This window comes from Poecile atricapillus, chromosome Z, assembly GCF_030490865.1.
Source record: "Poecile atricapillus isolate bPoeAtr1 chromosome Z, bPoeAtr1.hap1, whole genome shotgun sequence".
In the NCBI taxonomy this organism is placed as follows: domain Eukaryota; kingdom Metazoa; phylum Chordata; class Aves; order Passeriformes; family Paridae; genus Poecile; species Poecile atricapillus.
Window position 1 is genome coordinate 28,087,931 of NC_081289.1, and position 24,484 is coordinate 28,112,414.

The window sequence follows — 24,484 nt, forward strand, 5'->3', positions numbered from 1 at the left end:
TTATCATGGCCTGTTAAAGCCATATTTCAAGATACACTCGTGCACCAGTCCTTGCCTTCCTTTGGAGAGCTTTTCTTAGTTGCTACAGTTCCAAGAATACTACAAGACAAAAAGACAAACTCCTGACTTTGTAATGTTAAATTTTAATGGCAAGTGTTATAAAAAAGTTGAGCAACTTCTTGTAAGAGAGGAGTCAATAATAGCTTCTAGAAACCAAATCAACCTTCACCCTCCAAAAAACTTGCATAGTAAAAATAAAGGATCTGTACTGTTAATTTTAAGTTGAAACATTACTAAAACAAATTTTGAAAGCTAAAACTACACTTAAAACCACAATATTAACTGCCAGTTAGTTACTACCTACTTTGAAAAAGCAAATCCCAAGATTTAAAATCTTCCCTAATAGCTAGCTTCCCTAGTAGCTTTCCCAGGTTCTACCATGTAACAAGAAATTAAACTGACAAGCCAAGTATACATCCAGTTTTAAACATGAGTAAAAGTCCAGAACCACTTTTAAAAGATCCTAATTTATGGCACTGTTTTACATAGTAAATCAGCTGATTGTTCCACAACCCAGGAACAGAAGGGCCATTATGATCCATTCATTTTAATTTGGACTCTTTGGAGCTGAAAAATATACAAAGTTTCTTTAAAAGCATTACTATCACTGTCTCTATCTTAAAAGCAGTTTCTGACCCCAGTTGTACCAAAATACCCTAAATCAATGCTCTCCCACTTCCAGAAGACATGGTATTTGCTTCAGAACTATATCAGGAAGAGCCCTTTTACCCTGAATATGTGATGAAGCTATTGGCAACCTTCAGAATAAAAGGCAGTTATGGAACTGGGAACTGCCAAAGGGAAAAGTCAGCCTTCAAGTACTGAACCACTTCTAAACCCTAACAATTTTCACCTTCACAGAACTGCTCAGAAATATTGCACTTCAGAGAGCAGCATGATTATGCTACACTAATTCTGAGGAGTCAGAACTGGCACTGTTTGCCCACAACAGCTGTAGGACAGGATGAACAGAAGGCACCTTTTAACTTGCATGACAAGATCTGAGGGATTAAAATCAGTCACTGATTTTTCTGTCTTCCACATTTGAACACAATCCAGTGTGTACATCCCTCCTACAGCAGAAAAAGTGAGCAGCCTGCTAAGTATAGTTACAGCACTGCCATTGCCTAGAAACACTTCGGTTCATTAAGAAAAGTTTCAACCATATTCAAGACTGTGCTGGATGTAAAAATCCTACAGCAGTCTCAGTACTGGTATTTGATACTTGTTTTTATCACCAGATCAACCAGAATCTTCTTCGTAGTAGTTACTTACTTGCCCTCTGCCTTTTCCAGTAAGAAACAAGGTTTCTCTGAAACTGTGTACTGGATTAAAGAGAAGCAAAAACTATTTAAATCAAGCACAACTTGGTATCCTCAACTAAGAATGAGCAGCTCAAGTATAACCAGCTTAAGGACATGTGTCTCTCCTTCCTGCTTGGAACAGTGGGCACTGTTGATTGGCTAATACTGCTCGTTTCCTAAAGTTGTCTGCAGGAGCTTTGTGCTTAAAAAACAAAGTAGTTCAAGGTAGTACTTTTTGTTTGGGAGGAACAAGCAAGGGAAGAACACTTTGGTCGTTTTTTCTTAAGAATTAAGTTCTCAACACTTACAGGTGTGGTTACCGGTCCAACACTAACTCTCATTTATCCCTGTCCCCTCCAAGACTACAACTCCTCTCCAAGTCTGCTACTGATCACTTCTCTGCTTCTCGAGACTTACAGCAGAGCCGGGTCTTCTTTATTTACCCGCACACAGCCTAGGGACAACCCGGAATACAGACCGGCGTGGTCAGAATTTCGTCCAGCTGCCGGTAAAGAGCTCCCAAGAAGGAAGGATGCAAGACCTCTCCCGGCAGGGAAGAGGAGCGGCAGGGAGGTGAGCCGGGGTAAGCGGGACACGAGACAGTGGCGATCATCCGCCTCAGCCGGCAGCAAAGGCCAGGAGCCCTTGGCCAGCTCAGGGACAAGTGGGAAGCTCCCCTTCCCCCCACGGGCACAGGCGCAGCCTCAGCACCAGGAGGAGGCCACAGCGACGGCGAGGCTGCCGGACTTCCCTCCAGGACGCCGCCCCTCCCGCCGTACCGGGACCACCCCCGAGCAGCAAGGGGTAACCGATAACACTATCGCCAAGGCCGGGGCCAACGGCAGCCGAGAGGTGGAGGAGGAAGCGCGGGGGGCCGTGCCGGCGAGAGGGGAGGGAAAAAGGGGAAAGGGAGGTCCCGTACCCGCGAGTCCCCGCACAGCAGCAGCTCCGGGTAGCTGAACTCCACGCAGCCCTCCTCGGTGGGGTCCTTCAGCACCACCTCCAGGCGGACCGTCTGGCGGAGCGGGAGCGCCTCCCGCGGCGGCGGCGGCTCCTGCCGCCCGCTCTGGCGCGGTGGTGGCGGCAGCGGCGGCGGCTCGGGCCGGGGGGGCTCCCGCTGCGGCGGCTGCTCGGGCCGGCCGGGGTCTCGGGGCGGCTCCGGGCGGGCAGCGCTGTCGCTTGGCGGCTCGTGCGGCGGCGGCTCCGGCGGTGGCGCCTCACGGCCCGCCGGAGGTGGCTCCGGGTCGCGGCCCGCCGGCTCTCGCTCCAGCGCCGGGCTCTCGCCCTCGCGGCGCCGCACGGGTGACAGGCTAATGAACGGCACCCGGCGCGGCTCCGCCATCCTCCGCCGTCCCCCCCCCCCGCGCCCGCCGTCCGCCGGCCCCCGCCTCACACGTTCGGTGACACCGCTCTCCGCGCTCCCTCCCACCGGCCCCGGCTCCTCCCTCTCCCGCCTCCCCGCTCCGCCGCCCGGTCGGAGCTACCCCTACGTTCTCCTCGCCGCCCCCGCCATCTTGGCGCCCCCCCACATAAATAGAGCAGCCCCGCAGCCCGCGCAGGCGCAGCTGGGCCCGCGTCGCTGCTGTTATTGCTCAGCTTCCCCCGGACGTCAGCGCGGCCGCCGCCGCCCACACGCCGCGGCCGCCGGGCCCGCCCCCGGTTGCCGGGGCGATGCGCACGCCGGGCCCACCGCCGCCTGCAGCCGCGGGAGCTGCGCAGTGCTCGTCCTCCCGGGGCAGCGCGGGGAGGCTGCGGGGGCCGCGAGCCTGCGAGGGGAAGGTTCGCTGAGGTCTCTAGGAGTCGGCGGCTGCGGGTCAGTCACCAGAGAAAAGCCACGCGTGAGGGGAGAGAGGCCGTTCCCAGCGTCAACGGCGCGGACGCACCGTGTCTCGGGAACAGCAGAGGACGTCGGGGTTTGACAAAATCGTGCCGTATGGCGGGGTTGATCGCAGCCTGTTGTTACAAAAGAGCAGCCGCTGCCCGGGGTGCCGATCTGCCCTCGGCGGCAGGGAGCTTGTTCAGCGGCCATGCCTGGTCTGTAGGGCAGCAGCTCTGGCTGTGGGGAGCAGTTGTGGCTTGTTGGGAAAGAGCTGTTCGAGAGAGAGAGAGAGAGGGGACAACGCAAGGAAGGCAGGGTTTGAGCAGCAGCGAGACTTCCCTCTTGAGCAGGAGCTGCCTGCAAATACTGCAAGTGTTTCAGTCTGTCACCACCTACTTTGACAGACTGATGGCTGGTATTTCCAGATGGAGGTATGCCACCAAGGCAATGTGAAGTTCCAGGAAGCTTATGAACATCATGAGCATTATATCCTCTAGCTTCATTGGAGCAGAGAAAAAGACATTACCATTTTTGGGACACTTTTTTAGTCTCTGAAATACTAGGTAGGAGTGGGTCTATTCTCTTTTTAAAAAATGTACTCATGCAAAGCAAGCTATTTACATATGTCTGTTATTTTGCATAATGCTAACAGACTATTCTGTGCATGGCATTACTCCATTTTTGAAACTACATCACTGTGCTTGATGCTTTCCTGTCAGTGCATAGGAATTGACTTTCTAAATTTCATCTAGACTCCAGAGAAGATCTATGACACTAGAACAATGCTACTGAAAGTTTTAACATCACTAACAGGGAATGGAGGGCATTCCAGAGTACTGCTTGCTGCCACAAGTCACTGGAATGACTGACCCAGTCTGAGAAATGTAATCTTTCCTTTTGAAGCTTGAAACTTTGTTGAGCTTTATAGTCTAAGGGACTTGTTTTATCTTAAAGCCTTGCATGTTGTGGTGAGGCTAGCAAGCTGAGTAGAGGTGGATGTATTCCTCAAATATGTTTTGACTTTCAGCATCAAATAATTAGGTATAATCAAATAATTTGGTAGTTGCACTTGTTCTCTCGAGAATTTTATACAGCTTTCAGCTGATGCACAAAATAGGAAATGTATTTCTGGATTCAAACTGAGTGAGCATCCCTAAGCTCCAGACCTGTGAATCCTGCCAGGAAGATTCTGATTCTCATCAAAGTTTCTGTGTCATCTATGCCATTAAATCCCGTGATGGTAGAAAAGGGCCTTTCCTCAGAAAAAGAGCAGTTTATTGCACATCAAACAGAAATCTTATGTGGAAGTCACAGACTCTTCTGCAGCTCTGCTGAACCTTGTTTTCAAGTACCAGATGGGAGACTAGACCTTGAAATAAATAAAAGAAGAATGCAACAGGTAGTTTTTTTACACATAATACCTGGATACATCCATGGAAAGTGATGAACTGTGTATTTTAAGTATCTTATGTAAAACTCCATTCTGTCTTTCAGTCTCTTACCTAAGATATAGGGGACTCTATTCAGAAGTAATCAGTGTAGGGTACATACTCCACAAGAAAATTAGTTTTATGAATATCTCAATCCCGTACTTCATATTGTCTTGTAGTGTACATACACCTGGAATCACATCTTGGTCAAATTTTTAGCATGCTTTTTAAGTAGGAGAAAACACAAGCTGGAAAAGGAGCAGTCATCATCTAACCCATGGTAGGGTTACAGAGAAAACCAGAAGTAGTTCTTGGAAATAATTTCAGGTGGCCATTTGTTCTGAGATTCCAGACCTTTATATTAGAAGCAGCCTTTCACATCTAAGGTTACTATGAAATAGTAATTCATATGCCCCCTCTTCCTTTCTCCAAGAAGTTTAATTAGACAAATAAACCCTCACACTTCTATATTATCCAACCTCTAAGCATCTTGGCATGCACATCATGTTTTTATAAGGCTTAGTACTTGTTTATGCAACTACACAAACAGTAGTTTTGGATCTTTGCATTTAAAGTGAAGTCACCAAAGATCGTTTGCTCTGGATCTGCACTAATTCAGAAAGAAACTTGGCAGCAGATCCAAGCATAGTAGTTACTGGAATATGTTACTGTTATATTTGTTCTAAGATACGAGAACCATTTGGAAAAGAAAACAACCAAATTCACTTGATCATAACCTCTCAAGGAATTTGGTTTTAAATACACCAGAAGAGTTCCAGGCTTGTGCCATTTCAAACATTTCAGTAAGAGTTAGATTTGTAATTTATCCATACTTTTTATTCTGTTTTGCTACCTGTTTTGTTCTTTGTCATTAAGCTCCATCTCAGGTATTGTCTGTACATAGTATAATGTGCTGCCCTTGTCAGGGCAACACAAAATTTTAAAAGTGCGATTTTTAAATAGTAATTAGAGATGCTTTGCCAGTTACTTTGCTTTCTCTCAGGATATGGCCATGCTAAAATAGTCCAACATCAAATACAGATTCCTTCTGTTTGTACGTTATCTAAAGGACACAGAGAGGCACATTAAGAGTTTAAAAAATTTAACAACTGCACAAAGAGAGTAATCTTGAGGTGATACTGAAACTGCTTTTTATTTCACTGGTGAAAGCCAGTATGAGTAGATCCAAGTGGAAGCTTGCAACTACAGATGCTACAGCCACATCAGTGAGTGGCAGTTTGTTCACCTGACTTAGTTTCAAATACAGAAAACAACAGAGACAGACCAGCAAACCACAGAGGCCTCTACTTGGGTGCAGGTGGGATCCTCCTGCTTTGCCTTGGACTGGCTTCTCTGTCTGTAGCACTCTCATGCTTTTGGGCTGTTTGTGTTGGTTGGGATAGAGTCACAGCTGTACCCTATTTCATTATAGACCAGTGGTCACTGCTCTCCTGGACCTCATGGAAGTCACTGTGTGGCTTCTTCTGGGCTGGACACCCCACAGCAGCAGGCCCAGGGTCCCACCAGAAAGCAGAGCTGTCCCCATCAGTTATATCTGTCTCCAGGGAGCTTGTTTTCAGCTTCAAAGGCTATTACTTTACTTCCATGAGCTATGAGCCTCTTGTCCTTGGATGGGAATGCAGGAGAAAACATCTGCTTATATAATAATATTACATAATAAGCTTAGGTGGCATGGAATGGCAGTTTGTTCTCTCCTTAAAGTGAGCACTACATTAGAGGTAGCAGTTAAAGTGGCAGCCAGTTCGTACCAGTGGCAGTCACATCTCCACTGCTCAAAAGTCTCCAAGATGCTTCTATCAGGTTTAGTCTTGGTTGCATTTTGTTTTGTTGTGGGTTTTGTGTGTGTGCGTTTTGGTTTGGGTTTTTTTTTTGTAAGAATATCCTCATTTACCATCAGCTGCTTCCCCACTATATCCTTGGTTTCTTATGGTTCAGCCATGCATCTTGTTGGTCCTTGTGTCCTTTCACTGGAACTGCTGCCACAGCAGCTGCAGCTTCCATTTCTGTGTCAGGAGATGATACAGTGCAGGTAGGTTGGTGTTTTTGTAGCTTTTACTAGAACTGCTGCTGCATCACAAGAATCCACTGCACCAACAACATGGCTAGCATTGCTGGTTTTCTGTTTAATGGAATTTCTGAATTTTTTGAATTTTTGAATTTTTCTGTTTAAGGATTTCTGAATTCGAGTGTGCTTTTTTTTTTTTTTAACTTCTCTTTCCTCTTACAGCTTTACTAAGTTGCACCCTGACAGATCCAGAATCAAGAAAGAAACCACCTGCTTTCTTTCCAAAATGAAACACCAATGCCTTTCATATTATTTAGAAAACTGATTCATCTGCAGGATCCTCCCCCCTCATATTTTTACTGTTGTTGTTCTTTTAAGTAAAAATACTGTTTCCTGAAGAATATACCTCTAGCTTTCTTTCCTCAGGCACATGTATTTAAGAGCTTTTATCAGCAGCTCTGCCACAGCCTTAAGAAGTCTGAAGTTTGGAAGGACTGTAGGCAGGTAGAGAAATGCCAGATTTACTCTAGGAAGGCTGTGTGCATTAGCTTCAGGTAATTAGGGTCTCCTTTGACAAGGCAGTAATACTCATTTGTCACAATTTCAAGGCAGGGGAACTGTGATAATGAACTTTATCCCATACGTTTGTATTTGCTCCCTGTGAATTGCTCAAGCCTCACTTACTGGATAATTTGAGCCCAAGAGACACTGAACTCCTCTCCAAAGCTTTAAGAAATGCTTTGAACAAATCTGACCAAAAGTGCAAGTTTTCAATGGCAATAAGAGTTTTTTTAAAAGGCAACAATTTTTATGCAAAAAGTAGTTACTCCTGTAATTGGAAGTGCTTTTTACCCCTAGAAGTGGATTTAGGTGCATCTTTTGCTCACTTGCTGAGATGAGGAGTGGTCTTCCAACACCACGTTTTGTGCCAGAACAACATAAATGGCATGACTGTGTATCTCACAGGTAGCTGATAAAAACAAAATGTTGGCTTTTATCTTACATAAGCTAGAAATCAGGGCAAGTCTTCATGTGAAAGAAGTAAAGGGATTTACAGGAAAGGATGTGTCATGGTAGTGTAAGTTCCTCAACCACAGGTGGGGGTGTTAGGGTATCTATCATCTGTGCTGTTCAGAAGAATTTTCTCAACGAGAAATTTAAAGCTGACACAAGTTCTGAATGACTGATGATTTCTATGCCCTACAGAACACTCTAAAATTCTTTAGACTAATACATAGGATAAGACTGTTGTCTTAGACAAACCTCAGAGAAAATTCAAAGCCTCATGAGTTCTGTTTAGATGGAGTTGCAAGTTAGGAAGAAGAAGCAGAGAGAGAAAAAAGAAAGAAGACTTGCATCCTTGCCAAGGAAGAGCAAGCTGCTTGGAGAAGCTGCTGTGGGAACATCTTTTGAGCCTGGAGAGAGGATGAAACATTAAGACATTAAACATCTACTCTTAAGTAGGTGCGTTTACGAAGCAGAACACAGGTCATTTGTTTATTTGGATAACAGTAGCAAAATCAATTGTAGCTAACAAGTTAAGAACGCTTTTCTAGTTACATATTATTTTTTACTTAATAATTGTTTCTGCTTCTGGTGTCAAGATTTCTTGCTGGAGCAAGCATGCAACTTTTCTCTTCAAGCTTTCCTAGTGTTAAGGGCAAACTCAGTACTGAGTTTGACAAATAAGCTGTAAACTTTTACAGTAGTAATGATTTCAGGTGGTGTGTGGACTCTGTCTTAAATTATGTTAATTTGCGAATGTCAGCCCCTGAGATGTTTTCTCTGCCAAGCAGTGAATCCCTAGGAAATTCCTCTTTGCAGGTTTACTCTTTACTTAGAAGTAAGAAAAAACAGAGGGGGAAAAAAATTAGTTACCTTCTAAGTGATCACAAGAAAATCAAAGTCACTGAATTATCAAAATAACAAGCAATAGAACAAGATAAAGTTGCCTTCAAATTGCACCAAAGGGGGTTTCAATTGGATATTAAGAAATATTTCTTCATCAAAAGGGTTGTCAAGCAATGGAACAGGCCACCCAGGAAAGTGGTTGACTCGCACTCCCTGAGGATATTTAAGAGATGTGTAGATGTGGCATTTAGGGACATGGCTTAATGGTGGCTAGGGTATTGCTGAGTAAATGGTTGGATTCAATGAACTTTTTTTTGTCTTTTATAACCTGAACGATTCAATGATTCTTTAAAATAACCTTTTAGTTGAAATCCTGGACTTTTTAATTTTTTTTTTTTTTTTTTGTGTAGGTAGAAAGAATAGCAAGAAAATTACATCAGAAATAAACAAAGAAGGGATTTTGTAGAGGAGTACCCAATAATATACGTGGGTGCACGCACACACACACACACACACACACATGCACGCACTTTTCTTCCCTAAAAATACGTGTATATAGAAAGGGAGCAGACTTCAGTGAATTGGCAAAGAAACTTAAACTGAGGAGCATCTGCCTGTTGATTGTGAATGTCACTTAAACCATACCTAAGCAGTTTAAAACTGAAGAGGAGCAGTCTTTGAAAATAATAGACTTCCTTATTTCTTTTATGATTCACACCTGCTCATTTGAAAATGTAAAACACCTAGATGTTTACAGAGACTTAGGGATTATGTGCTCTGGGGAGTTGTCTCTCACTTTTTTCCTCATTTGCACAATTTCTTTAAAGATACTTGTGGCATGGAATGCTTATCTTCGATGAAAAGCCTGTTCCATCAGGCCAGCACCCCTGGAGGCAGCCAAAGATTACCGGCCTGTCTGAAACTTAGGAGTCAGGTTATTGTCTTATCTCTGTATTGTTGTCTGCCAGTTTTATTCTCCCAATAGTAATGAAAGCCACACAAGAATAGGAGTCATGATTTCCTGTAGCTCTGCCACCCACCTGTAACGCGAGTAAGGAGGACTAGCCAGGTGGGGAGTTCTCAGTCTGAATTGCAATTTCTACACTAAAAGCAGTAGTAATGCTATTTAATGAGGTAAAAGGGTCTGGAAGTAATTCTCAGAAGTACAAAAGGTAATGTGCCACCAATTTGCCCTTGCTCAGGGTTTCTCTTGTGGGTGCTGACCTAGGACAAGACAAACACTCTTGGTGTCCTTGAGAGCAGACTCAGGCAGACTGCTGGCTAGAGGAGCCTTGGTCACTTGCCATGGTGATATTTTCTAGTTTTTAGTGAAATATAAAAATTGTGATAATTATAGGAAACTTATTTTTATTAAATCCTGTAATGTATTTTAAAATATTATAATTTAGTAATATAGTTAGTGTTACTGTTCAGGCAACACCTGTCAAGCAATGTTCATCCTCGCAAAAAGGAGAATTTAATGTAATACATGTATGTAGATGGCAAAGCAACTTTCTAAAAGTTATAAAGACGTACAACATAATATTTGCTGTGACCTTGAAGAAATGTTTTTCTTTTTTATTCCTCCTTTCACTTTCAGACTGATTTTACCAAAACTCCAATTTCCTAACCAAGTTTTTTAATGCCTCTCACCACTTTGGAAACTGCTTTTACTGATGTAACTTCCACACCTAGGTAAGTGCACATTATCACAGACAGCTGAGAGTCATTGCATAAACAAATTACCACATTTTTAACATTCATACAAGCTTATGATCAGAATAGTCAGAAGCATACTTTGCATGTGCAGTTCAGCATTTTCATACTTCCATGATTTTATTTCCAAGCCAAATTGCTTTCAAAAAAGCAAAGCACATATTTATCACCGAGAATTAACTACATACTGAACTTGCAGATTCAACACAAAGCTGCTTTTGATTTGCCACAGCATTAAAAATAGCAACTGAAAAATTACATATGAAAAACGGTTTTTCATACATGAATAATTTAAATCGACAAATGAAATTCCTTAAAACTATTTTCTTTCCACCTCAAGTTGGACTTTGAGAAGATATGAAATGTGGAGTTTTTTTAGCATATTAAAATAAGTGTAAAATAGCACCAATAGAAGTGACAATTTTAAGACGAGAGTGGATACTACATGTCCAAAATGCTTGTGAAAACAACCTATATTTTCCATGTAACAGTTTTATTTCAAATGCCATTTTTCTGACCTTAATAGACTTAACCCTGACATTGGTAAGTAACAGTACAGCCTACTCTTATCTGAACACTTCCCCACTGATTTAAGAGACTGAGTTATTCTTAGTGTCATGATGATTTCTAGTCTTCCACAGGACTTAGCATTTTACAGATCTGAAAATATCTTGCCTTGAATGCCTGTGGAGTGGGAGTGAGGCAAGTCATGCTTGAGAGGTGGTGCAAGGGGAGGAAGGCAGAAGTGGAAAACAGCAGTACCTTAGCAGTAGTCCGGTAGTTCTGTAAGGCCCATCACATCAATGGGGAGATGGGAAGGGAAAACACTCAGCAGGGAACGAGAACGTGCAGAATGAAAAGTGGGCACAGTAATAGAACCTGCTTGAGAATAACTGGCTAAACTGAGTCGGGAGTCTTGTAAAGCTTGCCTCAGAAATTACTTTGTTGTGACCGGAAAACAGCTCTTCTGCCTTTAAATGGTGGGGAAAACCATCACAATTTTATATAGAGAGCTTCTCAGTTTGTTCAGTAATGGGTAAGTTCAGCACATGTGGCATCATGAATAAGTCAAACAAAAAAGAGACTGAACTAGTAGAATGAAAACATTAGGATAATTATCAGCATGGAAATATACCAGACAGTTTATGACTTGGTTTATCAGGTTTTGTAATTAAATTTTTGTAACATTTTCTTAGCTTCCACACATGGATTAATGAGACACAATTATATCATGTGATATGAGTTAATTCACCAGCTCTGCAAAATAAGAAACTGAGTTTTGTCATATAATGGGTCCCCATATAATGGCCTCATCCACTAATGTAAAGCAAGAAAAAGACTACAAGTAGCGTTAGAGTAGACATGCATTATGATCCCATCATGCTTTCCCTAAGAAAGACAAAATCATCCAGGAAAATTGTAGCTGTTACAATGAGCAATGCAGCTCATTGGAATCGGAGCATGGTTCTTTTCTACGTGATGTAAACAATATTCACATTATTACATGTGTTCTTCAAATGTTACCTTTTATAATTCTGCACTGTTGCATGTGTGTTTTCACAGAACTGACCACGTGGAAGTTGCTTACAGTGATCAAGGTAAAGTCTAAGGTTCACCACTCATCTCCAGTTAAGGACCAGCTTAAAATGTGGTTTAAGGCTCCAAAACACTCAGTGCAGTTCATAGGTTCATGGAACAGCATACATAGTATCCCACTTTTTAGTTTGATTGAGGTGTATTTGAGAATCACTACAAACTGTGAGACAGCATATTTCCTTTTCAAATAACTGGAGACCTACAGTCTTGAGGATCTATTGTAAAAACATATTAAAGACCATTATTTATTTTATTGCAATATTTTAAATTCTTCTAAAGAATTACCGAGAATAATACAATGTAGAGCAACTAAGCACAACTCAGGCATGTAAGTATGAGTTGAAACAGAAGTTCTTTTTTTATTTGAAGAATACACTGTGTCTATTCAAAAGTCACAGCTCTTACTAAACACATACATTACTTTTATTTTTAAATCTATTAACAGATGCTAGTGTAAATCATCAATTAAGCAAGACCTATAAGGAATTTAGGAGCTGTCCCTTGTCCAGAGATGCGAAATGCCTGCTTTATTTGTTCCAGATGAAAGCTTTAACTCTACAAAGGTAACCTTTTAGTGTGTGACTAAATGTGATTGCAGGGCCAAAAAAAGAGTTGTTTCAAATTATGCAAAAGGACTTGAGCAACTGCACTCAGTAAGACTCTCTGGGATGCTGAAAGGCTCATCTAATAAAGAATGAATGGGAAGTATATCCTATGACATGGATCTTTTACAAGTTTAGCTGAATATAACAATACTGCTGTTCCTATAAGTGGAATGCATACATTTCTGATGTCATATACCTAATTTTAAAGAATAGCATAGTAACATATCTGTAAGGTACATGTTAATAAGCTGAGGCTGACAAATTATGAAAAGCAGCCATCAGTCATCAATAATGAATTGAATGAATGAAGTCTTGGGGATCCTGGAAGAATGGAGGATCCAACATACCTCTTGATGACCCAGATATAGCTGTAAAACTGTGCTAATAAATAGCTACAGAGAAACAAACCAGTAATTATTGTGGATAAGTAGTCATGCAGAGTGGTCTGCACAAGCTGGAAAACTGAGCCAATTTGAACAAAATGTGTTTTTGTAGAACAAAAAGTAGTCTATCTCTTCCAAAGTATAGACTGTATTCTGGAAAATGCCAGTTCTGGAAAAATCCTGGACATCATGTCCCAGCCAAGAACCAGTTTAATGCAAGGTTCCCCCGTGATAATATAGCAAAAAGGGTGAATCAGCCTTCGAGTACCCATGCAGGAGAAAGCAGCACTATGGAGAAGCATATTCCAATGCTACATACAGAGATAAATTATGCCCAGTGCTAAACAGCCATGTTTTAAAAAAAAATCTATTGACAAACCAACTGCCAGTGTTCCAGCCTGCAAAACACCTTTACAGGGGAAGCTGTCTTTCATACAAACAAGAATTGACTTGCTGCACTTTAAGTATACTTAAAGATGAAAAAAGACCTCCAAAGAAAACCACCAAAAAACCAAACCAAAGAATTTAATAGCAAACCAATTTTTTTGCAAAAACCAAACCAAGCTTTAATAACAAACAGCAATGATGAACATCGGAAGAACTGAATATTAGAAAACAAGGCTAAACAAGTTTAATTTAAAATTAAGGTACAGTTTCTAAAAAAGCAAATATGATTTAACTATTTCAATAAATTTCAAAATAAAACTATGGATTTTTCATTATCCATCTTCAAATTAACACAGTTTTTCTGGCAAGTGTTTTATGGTAAGTTGAGTTAGTTACTGGATTCAACACTGCTGAAATCTACCATCTTGCACTATGTAGAGTCAGGCCAGCTTATCTAGCTGTTGATTAATGGCTTGATTTTAAGACTGCTGGTAACACTTTCATGCAATTGTCTACTTATTCAATGACCATTAAATAGATTGAAAGGGAAGAGGGAAATTTGGAAATTAAACTTCAAATGGAGTGGAGTGGAAGTTACTTCTGGAGATAATACAGAGGAAAAATGGTTAAAGAGTAAACCACTGGGCAAAATGTAGATGTTTTCTTCAATGTATGTACAGCTCCCATATAGTGAAGCTACAGGCAGCAACAGCCATTTAGGTAATTGTTTACTTTGTGTCTGAGTACCTAATAGCCAGGTTCCTCATTCACGCTCAGACAGCTTTTTTATGAAGATCAATGAGCCAGCTTCCAGCCAAGGGAACCACATAAACCTAAATGCCTGCTTACAGTCCAGAGCTATAATGTGACATGACTTTTCTTTCACAGTGAACTTGCTGCCTCCAGTTTAATTCTCTTCGATGTTACTGTTATAACTGTTGTTCAGGTATTAACAAGTTTAATTCAAGGTTGAATTTCTTATCCATCAGGAATGGGCCAGCACCCAACTAAAAGCAGTTACTATTTGGGGTTTGGCTTTCTCTACTACTCACTATTAATGCTATGATTGCTAGCACAGTACCTTCTGTGCATTCTCTGTAGTTAATTTTTCCAGAATCAGATGCTTACTCAGAATATAAGAAATAACTCCAATTTCCATATTCTTCCTTGAAATTATAATGATGCAGCAATATCTTTCTGCCTTAGTCTTCCTTTCATTGCATTATCTGAAATGCCACTGTTTCAATTTGCTTAGTCCTGACCCAATAAATGTATCCATTTCCCTGACTCTGCACATGCATTCTCACTGCCTACTTGCTCAATAGGTCACTTTTCTTCTTTTCCTCCACATCTACCTTCACCCCCAGCCATCCTATTTAAGAGTACCTTGACTCCTTAAATTTCCACAGTTTAGGGAAATATAAAAATGGACAGGGATAAAATTTTACCTATTCTTTACTACCTTTCATTTCTGTATCAGCTAAGGCAACTTCTCATCTCTGTTCTTTGAATATGACCTCAGATTAAACAATGGAACACACATTCTGGATGTATTTCTAAGGTAAAATAAACATCAGTATTTCAGTACTTTTCTTGTTCTGCATTTTAATAGTACCTTACATATCTGTTCTATTACCAAGACCCTAAGACATTATGTAAAATACTTTATTTCATCACTGCTCAAGGCAAAGCCCTGCAGTCCCCTGTTATATCTTAAATGATAAAAGCTTTATTACCACTCAATAAAATGCACTGTGCTAAACCCCATGTTATTTAGCATATCAAATATGACATTATGGCTACAGTAAATAAAGGTGAGGTTTTAAAAAAAAACTTCTTCCCTGATCACAGACAAGAGAATTTAAAATTCCCCAAGCCCTTATGCTGCAAAGTCATCACACTTATTTCAGAAGGTTCAACCAACATGTAAAATGTTTTGTAATGGATTTGGATGCTCTTCAGCTCTCCTGCAGGTTAAGCTTCAATAAAGGCAGTAATTAGATGCATTTAACATCTGCTACAAAGCCACCAACATGATTTTTTGAAGCTTTGTACCAAGATTCATAATTGTATTCCCAATCTGTTTCCAATTTAATTAAACTGAGATGGAAATGAAAAATGCTGTTCACGAGTGAAGTGTTTTGTAACTGCTTTCAGTGAAAATACTGCTCCTTTCACACCTCTTTTGAATGAATGTAACATTGCCCCTGCTGAAAGGCTTGTTGTTGCTAGTGTGATGGATCAGTTTCTAGATTTAAGTGCAAGTAACCACAACTATCAATGTACTTCTAAACACCTGAACAATAATTGCTTTTTTGCACATTTTTTGCTTAAAGCAGTAAAACCAGACACATTATATAGCAGAAGGGTGTGCATGTTCCACATACACGCAGCTGCTGTAGTTTCAGCAAACTACCATAAGATCAGGACCAAGGCCATTGGCTTGCCTTTGACTGATTGATGAACATGCACTTAACAACCAGCCACAAACCTGCCCTCTTCCATAGCAAAATGAAAATACTATCTCAACTTCTGCAGTATGAACCAACACAGACCAATCAGACATTCAACTGTAGATTCAAGTAAGAGCTTTAATCAATGCACAGACAGTAGAGAATATGGTATTCTGAATTCCCCTCAAAAGATAAAAAAAATACTTTTTAAGTATTTCACAAATTTATAAAATGTAAAGCTTCCTTTTACAAATAATACACAAATTTTTTTACTACCAAATGTATAACACATTTTTATGTTACAACTGTTGCCTTCTCTCAGAATTATGTATTCCCTGAACTGTTCTCCTTAAAAAAACAGGAGACTATAATAAATCCAGAAGTATAAAGAATATATTGCTCATGATGGTGGTAAATGCTGAAGAAAAGAAATCAGAAGATCTTTTTATCTATCAGATCACTAAAGTTCTCATGTGAACTATATTAACATGAATAAATGTTTTGAGTGTTAAATTTCACAGTGAGATTGAACAGTACCGTCAGTCAAATAAGTCTCCATGCTCTGAAAAAGGTAAGAGAGAAAACAATCCTTACAGACAAAAAGACCTCCAAATTAGGGTATTGGTAATCGAAATTCATCCAGAAAATGATACTCCTCAGAATATGGTTTGTATTTTACCCCAGATAGGTAATCTATAGAAGTCCTAAAGAAGAGAGACTTTTCACAAGGCCATGTAGTGACAGGACAAGAGCAAATGGTTTCAAACTGAGATTACATTTAGCTTATATATGAGGAAGAAATTCTTTACTATGAGGGTGGTGAGGCACTGGAACAAGCTACCCAGAGCGGTTGTGGATGGCCCATCCCTTGAACTATTTAAAGCCAGGTTGGATAAAGCTCTGAGGCACCTGAACAGCTCTGAGTGAAAGCTGTACCTGCCCATGGCAGGTCAGAACTAGATGATTTTTAATGTCCCTTCCAATCCAAGCCAAGCCATTTTATGATTATATGATTCTATGTTAAGCCTTTTGTATTATCCAATATCCTAGTAATGCTTGGTGGTATCACTGACACAATCTCCATTTGCTACATTCCATCACTTGCTGAAGGTTTGTCTGAATCATGTAACAAATGATTCTTCTCCAGAGGCCAGAAGGCTTGCTGGGAAAAAAAAGCCCACCATGCAGTTCAGTAACTCTTGTGGAGGAATTTGGGGAACATTTGAGGAGCATTTTGATTTGTGGACAGTTGAAACTACTATTGAAAAAATGAAACTTTTTTCCAAGAATGGAGTGGTGCAACAGAAAAAGTACCAATAAAGTTTTAATTAAAAGAAAAAAATTAAAAAAAACCACCAAAAAACCAACATACTGTATAATTTGAATCTCACTGCAGGACACTCCTCCTCAGCTGGGTCAACCTGCTTGAATGCCTAAAGTCCTGCAAGGAAGGAGATGCCCAGAATGCACAAGAGAACAAGACCCTTGTCTTGCAGCCAGACATACAGTAGCAATTGACCTAGTTCATTTTGTGACACTGACTCAAACAGGGACTCTGTTCTCCTTGGCCCACTTTTTCATGATGCGAACAATGTATTCTACTTGAGAATTACCAGTGCTCTTCAGAAGGTGCAGTACTTCCCGCAGAGTTTCTCTGCAAAGGTGAAAAGCAAAGATTTAAGTGAGGGTTAGACCCAGCTGATAGAACAAACTGCTTACATCAAACTATTTCACAAAACATGGGTCCTCTGAGGTGAGAAGTCCATTCATCTGCACTGCTGGAATAGGTTAAAATGCCCTCTAGATGTGATCCCATAGACAAAAAAAGCAACCAATGAAAAAGTCTTGTATACAATTGTAAAGAAATTATAAGTTAAAGAAAAAAAATCACCAAAATGTAATTTAGTGTGTGCATATGTGTGTATTTGTATACATACCCTCACTCTTGTGAAATTGTCCCCCAGAACAAACCAAAGTTTGAAAAAAAAAATCTTTAGTGTTATTTGCTACTCTTTAGTATGGCAACATCAAGCTTTACTTTGCCAAAGCACTTTACACATAACACAATACACATAAACACAAATAACATGGAAATCAACATTCTTAATAGAATAAACCTATTATTATTAAACCTATATAAATCCTGTTGCAGTTTGCCAGTTGGTTTACAGTAAGAACTTAATTGCATATTTTGAGAAACAGCCAAGCTATGTGTATTTCACCGCATCTGCTGCAGTGATTGGAAGATGAAAAGGACACTTGAAAGGTACAGTAGTTAATGAGATTATTCCAGCAGAAAAGTGAAAAGAAGGAAGGTGTAGAAGCCAAGATACACACCTACCAGTCATGTAGGACACAGCAACTTTGGCCAGAGGACAGCGGCCATCTGGCATCACAGCAGAATATTCTCAAGGGAGCAGCTCTTAAATACAGTTTCACTACTCTCTCTCATTCCCCCATCCAGTGAAATGGGACAAAACAGAAATCATCAGTAACACAGATGACTTCCTTTAAGCTTTCATCAAGTAAGTATATTTATGTGACATGGTCAGTGTCTTCAGAATGCAAATTTTAACGAAAACACAGTCTCATCTACTCTTTGTCTAGAGAAATCATGTCCTTCCTACAATGCTGAGTAAATGTTTCCTTAGTTCTGTTCTATGCACCTTAAAATGTCATGTGATAGTTTTCCATTCTTACACCATCAACATGAAATGATGTTGTTCTCCCCCAGTTCATGAACATACTACTACACTTATAACCTAGCTTTTCCTAGTGATGATGATGACAGTATTCTGGTATTTTATAGTCCACAGCACTTGCTCATAAATTATTCTCTACCATATATTCTATAACTGTTGGTGTGCAAGAGACACTTCAAGTTGAAGACTGCATATGGAGCCTCTGGACAGAGTGTCTATACTCTGAAAGGTCAATAAAGATTGGAAGATGATATGTAGTTCTAAAGCTGAGATTATGATTCTGGCTTACAGCTAACTGAAAATAGGAAAAAAGCAAAATTAATTCAGCTATGACACAGAATACTCACTTTGCTTCTCGGCCAGCTAAGATCATCTGAAATACACCCACACAGGCACCTCTCTTGCCTTCCCAGTACTCAGGATTATTGTCCAGTCTCTCCAGAACATCAAAGGCTTTGGCTGAATAGTAAAATTGGCGCATCTGCACAGAAAGTGAAACATTATTCCTGACCACCTTTCAGAAGGGGATTGAGAACACTGAGCTCAGTTTTCTGAAATGAGCAGTAAGTTATAGAAGCAACATGCATTTTCCTGTTTTTCTGCAGGCAGAAAGTGACACAGAACAGGGACATTGCAGTTAGGAAAATGGGAAACAGGTGGTATTATAACATCTTTTTTTGAGGTGCCCTTATCTATTGTCGTACCAACTATACCAAAACCCTTGACAGAATATCAACCTCCAACTAGTCTAGACATTTGAAAATGAAATCACATTTCCTCATGTAGACATGGCCACATATTTGTTTATCTCCTGGGTTTAACTTAAACTTTTTTCTTTGCTGATACAATTACGAAAGAAAATTCAGTGACCCTATAATCCAAAATTTTCCTTAGCATAGGAAAATCCAGTGTGTACCCTATCTTTTCTGCCTTAGGTTCTCTACTTGTAACTGGGAACCAGGAGCAAGTTGCTTGGCAACAGTCAATGCAAAAGGAGTGACCAGATTAACTGTGGCTTTTGAAGTCAGCATAGCGTATCTTGTGTGGGCTGTGTGAGTGTTCTCCACTTGGGCAAGCCTGAAGGGCAATGTTGTTTGTTGTTTGTGACTAGCATCTTCCCATGAGAGATCACAGAAGGTAGACTGAACACAGCCTCCCATCCTTTGGTAGCTGGAAGGCTGCAGAGAAAAAAGTGCAGGCTGTGGGAGCTACATTTGGAAACCTTAGTCAGAGAAACACTGGTACTACAGGATGAGTAATAATTCTCTTCACAAAAATGTTGATTTTAACCACTGGTGACTGGCAAACACTTAAATGTATGGGAATAAAGATAGTGAGCATGAACACTATCAGATGTGTCAGCTAAAAAGAAAAATTAGAATACTGATCTATCCAAATTAGTATCTGATCCAGTTCCATCAAGCAGATACAGATTTAATGTTCTCCTTTTATCTGACATAAATCTAGGAAATGTTTCACCCCAAGTCATTTGCTGTTCTCCATATGGACAAGATGGGCTATTGCATAAGAAGCATTGAGAAATTAGCATGAAATCCTGCATGCCAACTTCCTCACTGAACAATTTCTATCAGCACAGCAATGAGTAATCCAGCTGCACCAACACTCAGAACACTGTTGACCTTGTTCCATCCATGCTCATTCTGTTTTCTGTTGAGCAAAGCCTAATGCAACTGCCTTCTTAAGTTACATCTCTCTGTCTGCAGACCTCCAATATAATGTAAAGTTTCAGAAACAACTGAAAAATGCCACATAAAATCAAACAACATGGACCTTGCCATTTAGTTCAAGAGGTACAATGGCTGCTAGTGTAGAAAGACAAATTATAATACTAAAGTAACAATTTTGGAGCAGTCATTTATGGCCATATGTAGACATATAACCAGGCAGAAAAATTTAGTTCTATAAATGCAGCTTTTAAGAGCTCTAGATAAATCCAAAATGTGGAGCTACTTCTCCTCTTCAGGAAAAGAAGGTTTTGAAAAGAATTCAGACAAAGCAATCAACAGATTTAAGTGAGACTTTAAATGATCTAGAGAGAGATTTTACATGAGGTCTGATTATCAACCTGCTTTCACAAATTGCATCTACAGGAAACACCAGAGACATAGCCACTAGACTTTTAGGGTGAGATGGTAACTGAGTACTTGAAAGATGTACAAGAGATAATTCTCTCAGTTTTAGAATATTACTTTTGAGATCACACGGAGTCTCTCTCATTACAAGCTTTAAGGAAAACACAATACTGTCCCCCCCCAAAAAAAAGAAGCAGCATGAGGCATCCTGCTGAATCTATGCTAGATTTTTTCCTTAAAGTTTTTTGTCATTTCTACCCATAATGAATCCCTAGTAGGAGAAGCAACTGTTATCATTATTGATAGCTCAAGCATGCAGTAATTTACCAAAAATTTGATCAATGGGTTCTCCACCAAGAAGACCTATAGATTAAAATACTGACTAATCCTTGCCAACTCATTCACATTATTAGACATCCTGCCCTTATAGAAGAAAGTTCACTAGTGATGACAATGATAAAAAGTATCTAAAAAATGTCTTTTGGTACAATCAGTGAATTAACATGTCATACACCCAGCTCTAAAGAGAAAACTCACTTTGTAACAATCATTTGCAATAAGTTGCAACAGGTTAAAGGAGTCCCCTGAGGTTTCCATCTTCAGATAGAGCTTCCAGGCCAGCTGTGGCTTCTTATTCATTATATCTGCAATAACAAGAAAAAGCTTGAATTTTGAAAAGAATATGCTACACGCAATATTCAGTGGCAGGTGGAACAGATATTTCTGTGTTTCTTCGTTTAATGCAAGTTTTCCTTTCTTTTTCAAGCCTTAATAGTGGCTCTGAGAGTACCTGGCTATTCACATAAGGATCACTCTTGTGCATTTTCAAAAGAAGGACTGTTTAGCTTGTTATATCTGTATCCACTGTGTCTATAATTATATTGCAGGTCGAATGGGTGGTAATCAAAAATAAACATGTAACACCAAACCACAGAATTTATAGACTCTTCTCACTTAGGAGGCAGCAAGACATCAAATCTCTCATCAGCTTCAGATACCATATACAGTGGTAAACAGCCAGTTCTCCATTTCCAACACCAATCTATCTAGAGCAATGAAGTTCTGTGCTAATTCAATGTTTTTTGACCTTCTCTTCAAGAAGAATTTGGTATAAATAGTACTATAATACTAAACAAAAAATTACATTCTGTCATGCAAGAGGATGCATCCCTGGTACTTTTTGCCCCTTGGAAATATTTCAGCACTGAATTGTTTACTACTCAATCTGCAATTTTACTCTGGCATTAATGTATTATAAAGTGATCTGTTAGTTATTTACATATTTGACACAAAAAGATAACTATATTCATCATTCCCATAAAAAATTCAAATAAAACATTCACATATAAAACACTCAAACACAATGAGGAACTGCAGCTTAATTAAAAAGGAAATAAACTGGAATATCCTAAAACAGAATCACAGATAGGCATCCCTACGTGTGACCTGCCTTTCTGGAAAGATCATGTTAGGAGATGTTTACTACATCTGCAGTACAGCATAACAACCCAAAGCATACATATTTACATTCCAGGTATAACTGCTGAAAATGGTTTGATAAGAAAACATTTTTGTATTGAGGCACTGTAAGAAAAATGAATTAGCCTAGGGAGTCTCAGACTCGAGTTCTTAGAAAAGCCCACTTCTATACTATTTTGCATGTGGCACTGGAGCTGTCTCTGTACTGAGGTGTACCCTGCAATGTTTTAAAAACTGGTTCAGGAAAAGTAAATAAGATTTGCTATAGAATACTAAACACAGCAAAAATTTCCTGGATTGAAACAAGTAAAGAACACTTCTAAGAGTTTTTGGAAGAAAAACACATGCTGGAGATTATAAAGGATATCCCTCAGGCACAGTAGTTTGGGCAACATGTAGAGTAACATGGTAGGAAGAAAAATACCATGTATGCTTGCCTGATTCCTTTCTTCCCTAGACATCTGACATTGGCTAACCTTGAAGGCAGACAGACCCTTGAGCCTGACCCAGTATGAATGCTTCTATTTTGTGCTTTACTCTGAACATTCTAGAGCTGTATCTCAGTCTTTTAAGACAGAAAGTCTTCACTCAAGCAATTGAGTAGACAATTGAGAAGAAAAAGGGTCACTGGTCAGGACAAAGCTGCACTGACAGTACTATAACAGCATTGCACTGAAGCAGTAATTGCTTATAAAAGCCAGATGTATGAAAGGTGCAATAACCACCCACACTATAACTAGTGCAATCAGCTTTTCACTTTCATAGTCCTGAATACACCTACAACATTAAATTCAATTAGGAAAGTGGATTGCCAAGACTGACGCAATAGAGGAGGATCTGTATTCTGCAATGTTGAGAGTAAAGTGACTCACAGCAACGAGCCAGCCAGCTAAGGTAAACAAAATCACTTTTTATCTTCTCACTCTGGATCAAAAGGAACACCTGCAGGAAGAAGGAAAATAAAAGATTATACACGCATGTACTTTTAAACAAACAGAAGGCAAACCTTCCTCATTTCAACACACAGATAAGGTTTAAGTCACACAAAGAACTGCTCGTGAGAAGGGTTTGGGTATGCAATTGCAGTGTAGGGGGCATCCCTCTATGAGGAGTAGGTGGAGGATTCACACAGTGCCCTGTTTGACAAGGGACTTGTGCAGCTTCAGAACACCAAGCTGTGCAGAGGGTGCGGCCTGCCCTGAACAAGTGCCAGTGGGCGGCCATGCAACACAAACAACACAAAGGAACACTGGGCCTGTGGGAAAAGCCATTTGGAATGTGTTTATTTAGAAAGCAATGCGAGAAATTATATTAGCATCTTCTTGAAATACTCAAAGTTTCATATATAGATGAGACTTTCCTACCATACATGTCAGAGATCATTCCAGGTCTGCAATAAGCCATTTCTAACCATTTCAGTTTCAGTAAGGTTCTCAGGCAAAGCATTCATCTTTTGGACCTTACTTTTCAAATACAGGTTTGTTACAGTCCACATAAAAAGGGATGTGTGGGGGAAGTTATACATTTTAAAATGTATAACTTGGTTTTGCTCAAAAAAAAAAAAAAGCTATTTATACCTCTCTCAACTAGACTGGATGCTACTTGCAAAAATATCAATACCTTTATAGGAATAGATGTATGTACTGGAACAGTGAGTTACACAAATTACTGACATTTGTATTACTTAAACATTGCTGATTCCCTAATTTAGGGGGGGAGGAGTAATAGGGAAGAAATAAAAAGAAAGCAGCATTATCACTATAAATAGCACTTTATCATATGTTTTATTTTATGTCCAGGGAGGTATGCTTTTAAACAACTTAGTAAGTGCTATATGTAGATGTTTTACGTGTTTATGAGACACGGGGAAGGCTGATCTTTATGTGGAACTGTTATCATGACCCAAGATCAGACATGAGGCCAGATGAATCAATGTAATTATATAATTCCAGTATTTAAATGCATCACCTATACAACACAAGTTTCTATAGAACTGCTTCTAAAAAATGTAAGAGGAAAAATGTAGATCAACAGGAGTTTAGAACTTTGTGTTTCTTTGCTGCCTAGTTGCTGCTAAAACTTACTTACAGCATTATCATTTTTATGGAGTTTCAGGAATCAAGATAGCCTGCTAGCATAGTTTTGAAAGATTTTCATGAGGCTAATTGAAAGCTTCTTGAATTGAAATATATATCCTTTTTCCTTGCAGTTTTGGATATTTTTCTTAAAGAGAGATGCAATTTTGGGTCACAGAAATTAAGGGGTGAGGGTGCTGGATGGGAGGGTAGGGATTGAGGGGAGAGACAAGTTGCAAAGCCAGGGGGGCTCTGTTATTGACAAACCTGGATAGCTAAAAAGTTAGAAAGACTGGAAAAACAAAACAAAACATAAACCCCAAACCAACCAAACCTATATGATTCACTTTAGACTATGTGGTGTGGGATTTTTTTTGTGGCTTGTCTTCTTTTCTGGTCTTGTGGAAAATGTTGCTTCCACCTTCATAATAGCTATTTGCTTTTGCATATTTTAGTTGTAATTAAGTTTCTGCTGCACACAGACATAAAAAGTACTGGGTGTAGA

General features: G+C 39.9%; 2 protein-coding genes across 5 annotated transcripts in view; both read right to left on the minus strand.

The window, feature by feature from the left end:
* Positions 1-2,869, minus strand: part of LOC131592581 (ubinuclein-2-like) — a 44,716-nt gene extending 41,847 nt beyond the window's left edge. For 2 of the 3 annotated variants that reach the window (XM_058864165.1, XM_058864163.1), the window contains exon 1: positions 2,287-2,720. In XM_058864165.1, coding sequence (XP_058720148.1) covers positions 2,287-2,706 — 420 coding nt within the window. In that variant the 5' untranslated portion in view covers positions 2,707-2,720. Of the gene's footprint in view, positions 1-2,286 lie in introns of all 3 variants that reach the window. The other variant, XM_058864166.1, reaches the window with a different exon arrangement.
* A 12,814-nt stretch (positions 2,870-15,683) lies between these two features.
* The window catches only part of LOC131592586 (intraflagellar transport protein 56), a 48,588-nt gene continuing 39,787 nt past the window's right edge, over positions 15,684-24,484 (minus strand). Inside the window, exons 12-15 of one of the 2 annotated variants that reach the window (XM_058864183.1) lie at positions 22,777-22,846; positions 20,963-21,069; positions 18,680-18,813; positions 15,684-17,284 (exon numbers count right to left, since the gene is read on the minus strand). In XM_058864183.1, the coding sequence (XP_058720166.1) occupies positions 17,173-17,284; positions 18,680-18,813; positions 20,963-21,069; positions 22,777-22,846 (423 nt within the window). In that variant the 3' untranslated portion in view covers positions 15,684-17,172. The remainder of the gene's footprint in view (positions 17,285-18,679; positions 18,814-20,962; positions 21,070-22,776; positions 22,847-24,484) is intronic. The other variant, XM_058864182.1, reaches the window with a different exon arrangement.